Genomic DNA, 16,827 nt, shown 5'->3' with positions numbered 1-16,827 from the left:
AGCCCTCTGTGCCCCGCGCTTGTCTGTTCCAGGGCTCGCTTCCCCTTTGTTTTCCCACCCAGCGAATATGTATGAAAGCACCTCAGACTCCAGAGCTGGAACGAGGGTCCGTCTCGCAACACATTAGACTCGGGGCGAGAGGAAGAATAATATATGAAATAAATACCCCCAAATGATGAAACCATAAGCACGATTGAGCCTTCTCAGCTGGAAGCCGCCAAGGCAAACAGCGAAATACTTCAGCAGGTTTATTGTGATTTTCGCGCCCTGACGAATCGGGTTTTTGCGTTCCCGAGCTTGGGTTACACCGACCGAGCCACAACAGCATAAACTACACCAGCCGACGTGCCATAGAACCGAACGTTTTGGTCGTAGCTATGTTCAGATTTTTCATCGGCGTGTTTATTTGTTCTTCCGTCCTTTGAAAGTAATGAAAAACGGGCTTCAGTCTAAACACGAAATATTTCTGAGGTTTGTCACTCTATCGGCCAGCTGATGAATCATCCTGCCAAGAGGGGAGCTGTCAGTCTGTGGCGCTGCCTTTCTGATGGCTTTATTTGCGTGTTCACATGCGACAAAACCCACACCATTCGCATCTGTTTCGGATTGAACTTTGGCTTGGAAAGAGATACCCTGATGTATCCGACTCCTGCCTCTTTTTGCTCGCCAGTAGGCAGCCATATTACGAGGCTTACAGCTCATTCAGGGCCTATCAGATTAATAAAAGGCGTTAAGGATTGAGAAGGGTTTTATGAAAGAGGGTTATTTTCCACAAATATTTAATAGCCTGTTGGGCTCTTTTAAAGGCCGACTGCTTCCATGCTAACCGTCGGGGTGGTTTGTTTAGGGTGAGGCCCGTTCCATTAAGATCCGTTGCCATAGAAAACGATTGGCTTGTTGACGTTGCTGTTTTTCGTCTCCTCCGGCGGTGACATTTCACATAGCTTGGTCTCCTGTTCGTTAGCAAACGACGATTCACAACAGTCTAGCCATGATCGTTAGGAGCAGCTAGGAAAGTTTGCACCGCTCCGAGCCCGTGGAGGAATGTGGTTGTAATTTATCCCTATGCATCCTGAAGCCCCTGCGGCAGTTTGGGCTGAGTCATTGGAGGGAAAAAAAAAAAAAAAACAAAAACGAAAAATATCTAAGCAGCGCAAAAATCAAAACTGGGGCTTTCATCAACTTGTGGTGGGTGTTAACACTGAAGTTATTTCAATCTGGGTTTCGATCGTGATTGCGTCCCTGACTTGACCACATACTTCGTAATATGTGCCCCAAGTCCTTCAGCCTCGTTCAGAGTTGCGGGCAGGGGTGCGACTCGTGTGTCCGCGTTCCCCCCTGAAACTCAATTACACTTGACTGATGGGGTGCACAGATCCGGCCGCAGATGAGGCGGAGGGCGGTTCCAATCAGATGCGGTCGTTACGCAGTTGCTTTTTATAAATGGCCACGCCCCTCCGTTCTGATTGGCTCAAATCGGGTCGTTTGCATAACAGCACTGGATGCACGGTAAGCACAGAGAAGGGCAGAGAGAGATTCCAGTTTAAGTGGCTCTCATAAAGCCGCAGAGGCTTTCTGCTCTAACGAGGAGGAAGTGGGGAAAGAGCTCGTCATGAGCTGAACGCGATCCAAAGAGACCATTTTTAGAGATGTGTTTGTGTGTCTGCTAAGAAGCTGGGCGAGCCAAGGGAAGGATAAGAAGAGAGCAAAGAGAATAGCGCTGGGTTTAGTCTAACAAAGATAAAGCAGATTTCAAAGATAGGAGCTTGTAGCGTAGCCACCCGACCGTAGCAGTCAGGATGGAGTGTAAATCTCTTCTTAAAACTCTCCATTAAGAGCCTGCATTTGTCTGCAGCTGGAAGAGGGACAAAGGTGGATGGTTTTATGCTTTTGCAATTCGTACTGTCCAATACCCATTCAATTAGACACAGTTTGACAGATGAGTAAAGCAGCCAACCACAGTTGGCTGTGTTTTTGTGTCATTCAGGGTCAGGTTTATCTGAAGAAGTTGCTACCACAAAAAAATGGTGGGTGAAACTCAAATAATTGCACAGAAGTGTTAGTCCATAGATGTAGAGACAACACCAAGGGAAAATAGCGGGAATCTGTGTAGGTTTTGTCATTTTGAATTTCTCCAAATACATTTGGATGTCTAGTTTACCTTTGGATATCTTTGTGGCTCCAAAGAATATCTCGAGTGTCTTAGATGCATGTTTGCCATTGAGTTTGTTTCCAGGTAGACTGATGCACCTTTGAAGTTATGTAAAGACAATCAGATTTGAACAATACGTGCAGTATGCATGTATCCATGGGCAGCGTGCCATCCAAGGCTGGGACTACAGTTCCTCCAGCTCATTCCTGTTGGGAAACAGGCGATGTAGAAGGGGGTAAAACCTCCATCCAGGAGGTGTGCCGGGTTGGCGGAGGTAACGGCACACGAGAACCAGCAGAAGAACACCAGAGGGGAGCATTTGAAGCTTGGCCTGGAAAGAAGACGTGCTTCGAGTGACTTCATCGTACTTTATTAGAGGAGAAAGGTGGCCCAAAGGTTTTTGGGAGGGGGGGGTTTCTTAAAAATGAGGAGTAAATCAGCACCCCCTCCTCTTTGAAAATTATGAGGACCTTTTAATACGGTCCCGTGATAAAAAGAGCAACGTTTCCTGCTAAAGGAGTCATTGTTTTCTCTCAAAATACTGTAGCTGTGTCACATTTAGGGGAAAGGCTAATGGCGTTGTTTCGTTATGCAGATTTATTGAACAAAGTCTTGATTGCTTTAGCAGAAGGCGGTCGATCCCCAACCCCAGAATCCCCTTTTTACTTCACACTCTCACTTTCTCGTTTTGATTGGAGCTTGTTAGCGAAGGCCTGGGATGCTTCGGGTTTTCACCTTAGCTATAGGGTTGAGAACGCACTATGTAACGTTCCCCTTGTCCCACTAAATTGGAGGATCTGGATGAGTATATGTTGCAGAGATGAGGCTGTGTCATCCAGGGTGATGTGGAGAGCGGATTTGCTTGAAGGGGATGAGTTCAGCCGTTTGATCTCCATGTGCCACTCCAGGCGTAAATGTGCAGCCCAGCATTTGTTGAAACACATCCTTTCTGAGTCATCGTCGGTGCCGTCAGCGTAGTCCAGACTCTCCTGTCATTGTCTGACTGTGATGGTCTGCTGCTGTGTTTGTTCTGCTCTCATTAATGTAGCTGTTGTTTATCAAGATAGGCGGAGGAGGCTGACCGTGCGCACACAATAACACCTGACAATAATCTGCAATGATAACACGCGATAATGCGCTCCGTTCTCGCCTGTTCCCTCGTCTCTGTCTCTCATCTTCTCGACTTTCCGCGTGTTTTTGGGTCAAGGCTGGCGTTGGGACAGATACGCATACTTGCCCTATATGGAGCGCTTTATCTGTTATCTTTATAGCTCTGTTTTTTTGAGGATTCCTGCTAAGAACACAGTCATAAAACAGAAGTTATGGTCCTTTTGTCACACCTGGGAGCTTCTTTTTTTGGTGTGTGTCTGTGTTGCACCTGTTAAAGTTTGTTCAGGTATTAGTTACATGTAACATTTCAACATAAGTTTTATATTTAGTGCTTGTACTGTGTGCTGTATAAATAACATTTAGATCTCTTTGCAGCAATGCTGCGATAACACTTTTGGCTCTTTAGAATGAAATACACCATACAACATTTGATTTTTACTCATTTTTGCCCCGATTTGCAGTCTGGGTGTGTTGCTGGTTGACGAAAGTCAAAGCCAGTCAGCAGATTTTGGGTTGAAAGATTTAATAGGAATTCACACACACACATATATATATATATATATATATATATATATATTTAAGCTTCAGACTATGATTCCATCCAGTCGGAGGATATTAATTTAGAATTTAGAACACACATTGTTTTAATTTCTCATGCGTCTCCTAGCAACGAGGTGCATGTTTCTTCGTTTGTTGTGTTCTGGATGACGTGAAAGTAGTTTGTGAAACTTAGTTGTTTACTGTATGATGCTCATTTTTTCTGTCATTGTTTACAAAGTTGGCAAGTGTATAAAATCTAGTGTTTTAAAATAAGTTCAGATTTTTAAGTTTTGTAGTTTTGAGTAAGTTATGAGTGAAGATATGTGTTGCTTCTTAAGTGTACACCATATTGCTTCTCTATTAATTTCATTTCTGAACTTTGACCAATAGAATACAAACTGTTGGGTTTGGCATGACACAACCGAATAAGATCACTCCTGTTATGATTAATAATGGTATACAAAGCAGCATGATGTCTATACATATGTGATATTGGACCACAAAACCAGTCGTAAGTAGCACGGGTATATTTGTAGCAATAGCTAAAAATACATAGTATGGGTCAAAATGATACATTTTTCTTATAAGCCAAAAATCATATTTTCAGGATATTAAGTAAAGATCATGTTCCATGAAGATGCTTTGTTAAGAACTTCATTTGGACAACTAAATGCGATTTTCTCAATATTTTGATTTTTTTGCACCCTCAGATTCCTGATTTTCAAATAGTTGTATCTTGGCCAAATATTGTCCTATGCTAACAAATCATCCATCAAAGCTTATTTTTTCAGCTTGTGCAAATCTCAATTTCGAAAAAATGACCCTTATGATTGATTTTGTGGTCGAGGGTGACATATGTAAAGTTGTTGCATGCAAACTATGAGGAATAAACACTTGTAAACAGCATAAAATACCATTCAGAAAGACAAGCACAAGCCAAGCATGCAATTATCAAATCATACATAATTTTGCATTAAATACTTGATTTTAGAAGCATAGAAAGTTAAGACTGCACAAAAATATATAATCATGCTAAGACATCTGCAATATTAATTTTATTTTGATTAATTGTGCAGCCACACTAGACAGAATCTGACTGTTTACTTTTGATCCTCTTTTTAGAACTGCTTTACAGCAGAATTGCATGTTGACACACAATTTTCCTGTTTAACACTATAAAGCTTCTTTGACACAATCGCTATTGTATAAAACGCTATATAAATAAAGGTCACTCGACTTGACTAGAATCTGCTGACTTGTTGGAAAAATTCTGTGGAATGGATTTTAATCAGAGTTGAGCGTGCTGTACTCTTGTTGCTGAAAGCACAAATTAGCCCAAATATTTAATAAATGACCATGCATGTGATGTGTAAAATGCTGTAAATGACAGGCGTTCCCACTGAGTTTTGTAATGATGTAACCGCTAACGTTGATTGCCAACACCCTAAAAGCAGCACTGTCTTCACGAACTTCCACATGCCCATTCCATTCTTCTAGCCCTAGCCTCCAGTTCTCCACTGTCTGCTCTTAATGGGGCTTACAGCGGCGGCGCTCTGCCAAACTGCGCCCTCACGCAGGCCCATACATCAGCCCCCGATGAGGCTCATTAACCCTCCTCTCATGACTCAATACACTCCTCCTCTTTCCCTTACTCGTTCGTCTCCATCACGTCTTCGCTTTTCTCCTGGCCAACGTGTCGGACTCCGGCATCCCAGGAGCGTCGTCACGGGTGACGAGATCATGAGAAGTTAAATCGGGCTGGGGCGGCCCTCACCTAAACCCCACCTCTGACCTGACAGGCGATTTCAGTGTGATATTTTATAATATGCAGTTTCTTGAGGAATGTCCTCACTTGTTATTACTTATAAAGCAGACCACGACTTACGATATTGACCAGGCTGGTCATTATTAGATAATCATCATTAGGTGTTTGCATTAACTTGTACCAAATTTGGTGCACTTTGAGAAAATATTATGCAAAATAGGTGCGTTTTTCATTTAGGCAACATTTGGTAACTTATATATGGCATCATATTGGACACCAGCAACTAGGGTTGTCACGATAATTTTGGTAATTGAGTAATCGGTCGATTATTCTGACGATTAATCTGGTGATTTTAAAATACATTTATAATTGCAATGAGGTAATAATAATTAGTTCAAATAAAGTATCAAATGCAAGAATTTCTATCAGGTCGCAAGAACATTGTGGGGAAAATTTGTAGATCTCTGTTATTTATTGTGCGTAAATGATTGTTCTAATTATTCCGTGATATGGAGTAGCAATTTGATGATTTCATGTTAAATTAGTGAATAAAAGATTGCTCTGATCTGTCATATAGCCTATTAGGGCTTAAACAGATCACGGTTGATCCATGATACGTACGGACCAGGTCCAGACCCCACCGTTCGGCATGTGATTTGCAGATTAATTTGCCAATTTACACATTCAAGCTATTTAAAACCACAAGAAGAAGAAAAAAAACAGAACTCAATCTGTTACTTACACTCTGTTCTTGCACACACCCAAAGCGCGCACAAGCATAGAGACGTGTTTCAGACAGCGCGAGTTGATTCCTCTTTCATGTCTCCCCCGCATTTAAGATACATACGCATGGGAGTTTGCGGTTACGTGGCAGTATTGGAAATATTTCTGTTTGAAACCACCACGAAGGCAAGCCAATGAATATCACACAAGAAATGTAAAAACTTTGCACATTAGTTATGCCGGTGAACGTCTTAACTTCAGTCAATTCACTATACAGAAAGTGAAAGTACACCCCGTGAGAAAAAAAGGTTGGAGACCTCTGTAATAATGCATTTCATGGATTCTTGACACAAGGGCAAAATGCAATCAAGGATTTTTTTTTAAATAGAGTACTCGAATTGAATCAACCAGCAACCCTGTAATCTCAGTATCGGCATCAGCCTTTAAAAAAATATTATTTGTTGACTCTCTAGATATACTGTGGTTATTCAATGCATGTTTCTCATCTGCATCTTTGCCTTATAGTCTTTTATACAGAAATTGGACTTCTCAAGTAGCCATTTTGTCCTTCTTACATGGCATTTTGTGTTAGAAACGTCAGTGTTTTGCATTATTATGCTTTCTTAATTCCTGGCCAGGTCCGAAATCCTGGCTCAGAGGCCCTGAGATGGAAAGACTTTCTCGGCCATATCCGTCACCTCCCTTTTCAAACCCTCTCGGAGTCTGAAAGCGCCTAGCGTAGCATTAGCGCTAGCTGTGTAGCTCGTGAAGGGGGCGGGATTTCTCTCCCCAGCGTGTTTGCCCTACAGTTGTGCAAACACCCGTCTGACGGATCGCTCCGCCTGCCCCCGGTGACCCACCGTGGCATGTTTTGATACATTAATTATGAAATAGTTGCACGTTCCAAACCTACACAAAAACACACATGAAAGGGAAACATATTTTATGATGTATGAATATTACTTCCAGTTATTGTTACAGATGTCTTTATCATTAACCTTGTTAAAGTTGGCGTTCATAGGCCAGGAGAGCCAAAGAAAATACTTTTGTGGGTTTTTGTGAAATATTCCACTTTCTATGGGCTTTGGTTCAGTGGCTCGCATTCAAATCCGAAAAGCAATTTAAAAGCGGTGCAGCGCCACGAAACACTGATTGTCCAGATAGGGCCAAACAGAGGCCACGGACGGGGACCCGGGATGGTTTGGGTTCAGTGAGATCTTAGGCTGTGTGTGTGTGTGTGTGTGTATTTAAAAGTGCAACTGATACGAATGATTTACTTCATCAGCATTTTCTTGTTTATTTGGTTACAAAAAACAAAAAATCTAAATTAATTTGAAGATGAATTGCATAAGATATTTAGAGATTATATATTAAATAGCATTCATTTTACCCCACCCATTCAGTGTTTGTTTATTAAATATTTTGGCATATTATGTGTTATGTTCAGCTACTGGTAAATGTCTAATAAACACATTACCAAAATTAAACCAATTGCACAAACTTCCGCTGATTTCTCTCTCAAATCAGCAAAGGAAATGCAGAAAAAGTTTCCTTGGCCTGCCAGTGGGTAAGTAAAATAAACATAGCGGCTACATTCTCGATTATCAGACAATGATTATCTTAGCATCTTATGCTAGTTTATTATGTTATGCAATTTCGCTTCTCAAGTTCTTATTTTAAAGAAGTTTAAATATTTTTACTGGAGAACAAGATAAAAATAGTGATTATGGTAATTGATAATCCACACACATGCTTCGACTCCCTTTATTAATCTTTTCTTCTCTCTTTGTCTCACATTGTTTAAATAATTAGTCCTCTTGATGAGAGTATATTTTTGTCTTTTTAAATCATTGGAAAGAAAATAAACTGTCTGCTGGCCACATTAGCATCTGCTTCCTGTGTGCCACAGCGTGCGTGTGTGTGCATGTGTGTGTGTTTTATTTAGTTAAGAGGCACCTGCTCCTGCTGTGGCATATTTCCTGGCGTGCTTGGCACTGCCAGCGCCCAGGAATCCCCCTTCCCTCCTCTCATTTCTCCACATCCCGTAGCCAAACCTCTACGGAAATCATTTGGAAAAAGGATTTGAGCATTAAAGATAACCACACCTGTGATTATCATTAGACAGAGGTGCTGTAAAATGTTAAATCCCTCTCTTTAGTTTAAGTTTCTTTTAATGAGCGGAAAATTAAACCTTTCGGGCAAATTCCAAGTGTTGAATTTTATATAACGGTTTAAAAAGAAGTGCTCGCTGAGGTGATTTGTTTTCAGTAGTGTTTTAAGGGCTGGACGAGAGAGACAGAGAGGGACCCTCTTAGTGAGGGTGAGTGGGGGAGAGGCGAGGGGTCTCCATCCTCATGTCTGTGCTCTGCGTCATCACCCACACAGTTCCCTCATTTCTCATTCTTTGTCAGTTTGATTTGTTCGACTCCTTTCTCTATGGGCTATTTAACAGTTCTCTGGACGCTTGTTACCCTTGAGTTTTTAACACCAGAGGAGAGTGAAACCAATGTGCTGGATGCTACATCACTGTATGTCAGTCTTGATGTATTATATTAAACAATAAGCCATTGCTAAGTGTTAGTGTTTTGCCAAGATTTAAGAGTATGGCAGTACTTTACAATAACCTTCCATTTGTTGTATATTAGTTAACAAGAACTATAAAACATTCATTAATCTTAGTTAATGTTAAAATTGCTGTATGTAACTTGCTAAGTTCACATAGGCCACATACACACATTTAAATGCAGGATTTATCGTTCCATGTGTGTAGTAGATAAGAATTTAGCCGTTTGGTATCTGAATTTTATTTGGCTGCTATCTCGGGAGGCTGCTTTAGAAAGCGCTGTTCTGCAGTGTTGCCATGTCCTCATATTTACAAGCGCTTGTAGTCATGTTGTTTGGTCTGAGCTCATAAAGCTAGGCACTTTATGGAGTTAATAAAGTGGTCTGTTGCAGATATGAGATAAATGATTTGTGTGTGTGTGTGTGTGTTATAAAACATAAAAAGTTTGGGGGGTTGGAGTGCGGGGGATTGTGCCTGTCCTTGTGTGTTTGTTTTTTTTCTATGAAGATCTGGCAACGCTGACACTTTACTGCAGGGCTCGTGAGTGCAACTAGCCCCATGTCAAAATGTGCTAAGTTTAAGACTTCTTCAACTGTTATTTTCTTGCATCTCACATACAGATTTAGACACATTTCTGATGCACATTTAAATATGTTAACAACTAGTTGTTCAGTTCAGTTCTGTACACACTGTGTACAATTTCTGTAAATGTGATTGTCACTACCTGTATTTTTGTTAATGTGGTTGTTACTCCCACATTTTAATGAATTATGTGAATTACATGGCCATACTTGCTTCTTCAAGCACAAAACTAAGTCCAGTTATTATACTTGTATTCTACTATTATACCATGTGGGAATGTCTGTTTTTGTTTTGACCTGTGTGACTCCGCCCACAGCTAGTTTAACCAATAGTATTTCAACATCCCAGATTGCCAGTTGGTGGAAAACACAGCATATTTCAATTTCTACCGCTAGCTGTCAATATTACATACTGCACCTTTAAATTTAGCATTTACGAATACATGATTAAAATCAAAAGTTGTATTTGTTAATATTATCTAATAGATGTGAGCTAACATGAACTGATACTATTGTATTTTTATTAAAGTTGACCAGGATGAATAAACACTAATGTATAACAAATGTATGGTTCGTTGTAATGTAATGTTAGTTAATGCATTAACCAATGTTAATTAATTAAACCTTATTGTAAAGTGTTACCAGGTGTGAATTGCTGTAACACATGGTAAAGAGTGGATTAATGGTTTTGTTAAATAAAAAATCCAGTTTTAAGTTTCGGTAATCAAAATCATTTTAAAAAGTAAATATATATTATATATATTATTAATATATAATTATATATAATATTTATTTATATGGCCACAGAAGTGAAACTGTAGAATTTTGTTTATTTAGTTTTATTAAATAATTTAAAATAATTAATTATTTTTACTTTTTTGAATTTAAAAAATGTTGAAGGTGGGGTCTAAAATTAACATTCACCAAAATAGACTTTGTTGCATAAATAAAACATTGTGTGATTCCACTTGAACTGTAAGAATGATAATCTGATGCGATTTTGTGAAAAAGCAACCATTACCAAGTTTATAATTAATTTAAATGCTTAAATGCAGAACTCCAGTTGTGGGATCTTATGTGCACTTTGGAGCCAAATTGGATATACAGTGGTCAACATTTGAAGTGGATCAAAACCAAAGTTGTCCTAAAACCAAAACAATAACTGTTTAGTTGTCTTAGGACAACTTTGATTAACTTTTTTGTTCCACTTCAAATGTTGACTACTGTATGAGGAACAAAGTCATTCTATATCAGACAGCAAAGCTCAAAAAATAGAATGATATAGGATTTTGGATATATAAAATGTAATAATAACCAACACTTTTGTTTCTGGTTCCTCAGCTGGAATCCGAGCTGGAGCAGTGTGAACGAGAGAGCGCCGAACTGCAGGAATACGCAAACTCCGTCCTGCAACAGATCGCCGATCACTGCCCGGACATCCTGGAGCAGGTGGTCAACGCTCTGGAGGAGTCGTGCTGACCGGACCGGACTGGATCACGGAGCCGAGTCCTGCCTCCTTCTCTCTTCCTGCTTCTCCTTCCCTTTCTTCACAGGATGCCAGCACACAAACTCCCTCACCCTCACCCACATGCACAAATCAAAGGACAGACACATACGGGAAAGACTGACAGCACACAAGTCAAGTGCACGCTTGGATTGGCTTCGGGGTGTGGGAATGGTGGGCTTTCCTTCTGCCATCCCCTACCACCACATTCATCCAGTTTACACTCACATAAACATGGGGAAGAAGAAACCGAAAGGGGGAAACGGGCGGCGGGGGAAGCTTAGTATTACAAGACATGTTCACTTATTTAGTTGTCTGTCTTGGAAACCCGTCCTGCGGGAGGTGAAGTTCTCTCTGTGAGGGTCAGGAAATAGTCTCCTTATCTTGATATACACTATTGCCACAGCTTTTAAAAGCTGCAGGATTTTGAAACCGTTTTGAAGCAATTTAGATTTTTTTTTTTCCCTCCCCTTCCTCCTCTCCCCTTTTTTTTCTAGATGCTTTGTTACTGACGTTAAATTATGGGTCATTCGCGCAGGGCAAAACTCCTGCACTCTCAAACCATCTGGTTTCACTCAAAACTTGGTTAATGCTCCGGTTGTGCCAGCAGACAGTCCGTGAGGACTTAAACATACTTTTACTATCGTAGTCAGTAGCGGGTTTAGATTACTCCATCCCCCACCATCTGGGAATTTACTATTGACTTGGTTACTGGCCGCTTTCCTGCCGAAGTCTCGTTCATAAAAGTTCCGAAACGGACAATATGGGTAATGTTATCCCGCATGCACCTGTCACCAGCTGAAGAAACCACAGCCCTGGTTTGTGTCTGTTAAAGGTGAGAGGAAGAAAATTATTTGCCTTGGAAGTTGTAGGTTTATTGCTGCTAACATTTGTCTTTGCATGTGGCAGGTTTGGTTTGGTTATGTTTTTTTTTTTTTTTCTCGCGGCCGGCTCTCTGATGCCGAGGGCGGCGAAACAGAGGGTGTATTGCCGACGCAGATGTTGTGGACGCGGTCATCAGAGAGCAGCTGCCACACATCACTGGAATAGGAAAATAGGCACCTATCGCTCATTCCGTACTTTGAAAACTATGTGGTCTCACACTGGGATGAAGACTGGCAGTAGTTTCTTCGTTTGCTCAATTTTCCAAAGCAAAGAGTTGGAGGCTACAGGGTTTGATGGATAAGGTCAAATAAGAGTAGCTGTTTAGCTTTTATTCCACTCTCTCCTTTCTTCTAAACAGTTGGAAGTTATTTTTTCGCGGTTGCTTTGTGAGATAGCATCAAGCTTTGATCCCAAGCATCTCGCATGTACCGTCATGCTCCTGTCTTGCTCTTTGCTTGGCTTCATATCATCATCTTCAGACCCGGGCGTCTCTGTTAGCACAGCCGGCAGGTGTATCCTCTTTCATTTTATGGTTATATGGGTCTGTATCCGTTGGCATTGGGTGTCTCTTTTTGGAGTGATAAGATACAACCTCGGTCAACTTGTGATAAACGTAGTTCGGCCGTTGCTTTAAAGTCCAGAGTCGACTTCCTCTGTGGATGACACTGGGTGTAACGTGCCCTCTGCTCTTTTCTTTCTATATCTCCTCATCCCTCCCTCATTCATGCCTGTGTGTAGTTTATGGCTCTGACCTGCTGTGCCGTGTTGTTCATACCCCTCTCTGCACGATAAGCCCGATAGACAAGACAAACAGTACAAGATCACAGCAAATATAATCACTTCTCTGCTTTTCACACGCTCCCATATCACCATACCACTTCTCCTCATGCCCATACGCACCAGTTATGAGGGAATCTGCCACGTGTTTTAGGGCTAAGCTTTTGCTTTACCCAGATTTGATTGACCTCTGAGTCAAACTGTGACTAGTGCTAGTATATTGTCCTCCAGAGATTCCTGTTTGTTTGTCCCTGTGAAACACATCCAGGTCACATTGCACCCCAAAATCTTGAAGGAAAAATTAAGAAGAAAAGGAATAAAGCAAAATTATTGCAAACATTATTTTCGTGAAAACTAAGCACATTTTCCTTAAAATTCGGGAAATTATTTTTTATTATTATCATAATTCATATTATTCCTTAATGTCTTACTGCATTACAGGTTTAAAAAAAATCCTCCAAAAATCCAAAATAATTGTTACAGTTGAGGTCAAAAGTTTACACCTCCTTTCAGAATCTGCAAAATATTAATTATTTTACCAAAATAAGAGGGATCATACAAAATAAGTACTGAACTGAATAAGGTATTTCACATAAAATATTTGCCTTGTTTGTTCTGAACAGTTCAACTACCTGCTGTTCTTCAGAAAAATCCTTCAGGTCCCACAAATTCTTTAGTTTTCCTGCATTTTTGTGTATTCAAACCCTTTCCAATTATGACTGTATGATTTTGAGATCCATCTTTTCACACTGAGGACAACTGAGGGACTCATATGCAACTATTACTGAAGGTTCAAACGCTCACTGATGCTCCAAAAGGAAAAAAACATGCATTAAGAGGCGGAGGGTGAAAACTTTTGAACAGAATGGAGATGTGTACATTTTTCTTAATTTGCCTAAATATCTTTTTTTTTTTCATTTAGTACCGCCCTTCAGAGGCTACAGAAGATGCTTACATGTTTCCCAGAAGATAAAATAAACAAAATCTAACCTGATCTTCAAATTCCAAAAGTTTTCACCCCCTGGCTCTTAATGCATGGTTTTTCCTTCTGAAGCATCAGTGAGCATTTTACCCTTCTGTAATAGTTGCATACAAGTCCCTCAGTTGTCCTCAGTGTGAAAAGATGGACCTCAAAATCATACGTTCAGTGTTGGACAGGGTTCAAATACACAAAAATGCAGGGAAACCAAATAATTTGTGGGACCTGAAGGGTTTTTCTGAAGACCAGCAGGTAGTTGAACTGTTCAGGACAAACAGTCTTATTCAGGTCAGTACTAAATAAACAATAACATGCATTTTGTATGATCCTTCTTATTTTGGTAAAATATTTAACATCTGCAGATTCTGAAAGGGGGATGTAAACTTCTGACCTCAACTGTAAATAAATGTAAAACATGTTATTTAAATTTGCATAAATCAAAAACAAATACTAAATTGATTTCGACAACTTAAATATTAAATATATTAAAATGAAATTAAATATTTTGTCACATTAGATTTGGTGGAAAATATGCTTAATTGTCATGAAACGCAGTCATAATGTCTGTGTTAAAGCACATTATAATTATAATATAATGTACTTGACATGTTTCTGAGATTCACCCTCATGCATTTATGATTAACTAAGTCTAAACGTGGCAACATGGAGCCACTTTAACAACACATTCCCACGCTTGCATACGCAATGCCAGGAATACACCCATTCGCGTGCCATTCTCACCCTTAGGACCGTAGATCTTATTGCAGTCATATACATTGCATATCTATAAAGTACTTGATGGTTTTATTCTCTTAATTACAGCTGATGGACTTCCTTATGGGGACATAAATGTGACAAGCAGCTCTGTTGGGCTTTTAAAATCAAATAGCTGATTGATGACGTCCATCCTGTTTTTCATCTCTGTCGCTTTCTTCCCCGTCTGCTATCTCATTCATGCACAAACACAGTTTTGGCCGTCACCCGTGGGTCTCTGAAATATGGGGCTCGGTTATCTACACCGTGGCTGAATCTCCCCGTTTAGACTAAACACAGACCCCTCGCGCGCACGCACGCACGCACGCTATCGCAGGCCCTCGTGCGATTTATGTCCTTCAGTACAGGAGCTGGCCTCTTACCGGCGCTCGGCGCAGGAGAATTCGCTAAGAAAACAAAAAGAAGGAACGCTGTGATAACCGGGAGCAGATCAGAGAAAGAATGACCCGCCGCTTTGCAGAGGGTGTTATTGTGTGTTGAGTGAGTGTCTCTCTGGAGCTCTGGTATTTGTGTGATTGCTGGTTATAGGCAGACCTAATCACACAGAGGAGCATGGAAATTCCCTGCAGGCTTTGGATCGCTCCGTATGTTCGGAGGCTTCCTTGTCTCAGTGATTCCTCCTCGTGTTTTTGAGGAATTAAAGAGATCTGCACCACTCGCTAATTTGTTTGAAGCCTGCAAATGAATTCAGAATACCTTGCTTAGTCATGTTTACAACTGTAATGCATTATAAAACATGAAATGTGGGGTTGATAATGTCTTGTTTTTGTAAGGGTGTAACCATTAGATAAGTATTTAAAGTAGTCATAATTATAAGAACATTAAACTGAGTTGCATTAAGAATGCAACTTTTTGATCTTGGTGTTGGAAAGTGGCCCAATTCTGTGTATATAATGCATTGTAACACCTGAGCAATCACCTGTAGAACCCTACGCAGGCTTCATTTTTTATGCATGGCTCACAATTTTTTGCAGTCCGCTCTCGTTAATTTCTAGGAGCAGCTCGTAGGATGCGGTCAGCTGACTTTCCGTACCGTTTGGCTTTTTACGTCTGCCTGGCTTGAAACTGCGTTCAGCCATGAGTGTGAATGAGCATGAGGTGTTGCTTCGTGTTCTAGTATGAACATTTTTCATCCTCATTAAACTCACCGAGGCATGTCTGTGGAGGGAGAGAGAGAAAAAGAGCAAACGTGGGGCGGCCAGGCTTCGTACGGGCTGTATGTAAGGACCCCACTTATTTTCCATTCGCTGTCCACTTTTTTTTTATTCTCCTATTTTGCCCTATAACATGAGACATTTATCATGGTGTCTACTTAAATTTGTCAAAAAGTGGATTACATCATGTTGTACGTCCCATAATTCTTAGCGTTAATCGTAATTTTTGTCATGCAGATGTTATAATCTTTTTTCATTTGTTACTAGAGAACTATGAGAGCACTGCCAGAGATGTCTCATACACACATGCGTATACAGAAATCTATATTTATATATGAAAATGACTCAGTTTTGCACAAGCGTCTGGGGAGGAGAACGTATCCGTCTGAACAAAATGGCTGTTTGCTATTAAAAAAGAAAAAAGAAAAATAAGAATGAACTAGTAAAACTAACATATGTCTTGAATTGAAAATTAAAGAAAAGCCTTTCTAAGTGTCAAATCAAAGCTGTTAACAAAGATTTTCAAAATGTGGTTGATGTACTGTTGCTATCTTCCTCGCATCTTGTTTGATTTTGATTCCGACTCATCTTACAGTAATTTTTCCTTTTGAGATTGTTTTTGTTTTGCAGTCCTTGATGGTGTGATTGCAATGTTGAAAACTGCAGCGTGTTTTATATTACAAAACATGTATGTCTATTCTTAGGGTTGGGGAAGCATCCGTGACCGTGTTTCGAGTGGACTGAGGATGATGCCAAGACCTTTGCTTGAGAACTGTGATACTAATAGCACTCTGGGTTGCTGGAAAGTCAGTGTTATTTTAGATTAGCATCGTTCGTGGATTTTTCAGCAGATAATAACCATGTTGCGTTGACCGTTTTGGTCAGATGATCAGCGTCACTCGACACGAAGCCTCATTTCTTTTTCTTTTTTTTATGCTCGCACGCGTAAACACACTTAAAATTTTTATGGCGTCCTAAGTAGATTGCCTATTAAATTGTTTACTTATTAACTCATCTTGAATTGTCATTATTTACCTAAACGGTCCGTCAACACGTCCACATTTTTCATGCATTACTTCCCTCCACTTAGTTTGATGGACTGAGACTGTTTAAAGCATGAAACCACATAAAACATCCGCTGAAGGATTTGGCAAGTTTATGTCTGACTTTCCGTTCTCCATCTGAGCGAATTCGGTGCCAAACGAAGCTAGTCTGCTCTAGAAAGTGCCACAAATAATAACCTGCCTGTCGTTCGTCAGCAACCAAAGCCAGGTCACATGACCTTTTACTGTTTATATCGTGTTTGCTTTATATTTAAAC

At 40.3% G+C, this 16,827-nt stretch overlaps 1 protein-coding gene across 6 annotated transcripts in view; it reads left to right on the top strand.

The window, feature by feature from the left end:
* Window positions 1-13,592, top strand: part of erc1b (ELKS/RAB6-interacting/CAST family member 1b) — a 256,072-nt gene extending 242,480 nt beyond the window's left edge. For all 6 annotated transcript variants that reach the window (XM_051107019.1, XM_051107018.1, XM_051107022.1 and 3 more), the window contains one exon: window positions 10,776-13,592. In XM_051107019.1, the coding sequence (XP_050962976.1) occupies window positions 10,776-10,913 (138 nt within the window). In that variant the 3' untranslated portion in view covers window positions 10,914-13,592. The remainder of the gene's footprint in view (window positions 1-10,775) is intronic.
* The last annotated feature ends 3,235 nt before the right edge of the window (window positions 13,593-16,827 follow it).

This window comes from Labeo rohita, chromosome 4, assembly GCF_022985175.1.
Source record: "Labeo rohita strain BAU-BD-2019 chromosome 4, IGBB_LRoh.1.0, whole genome shotgun sequence".
In the NCBI taxonomy this organism is placed as follows: Eukaryota; Metazoa; Chordata; class Actinopteri; order Cypriniformes; family Cyprinidae; genus Labeo; species Labeo rohita.
Note: the sequence above shows the minus strand (reverse complement) of the source record. Positions and strands in the feature narration are given on the sequence as shown.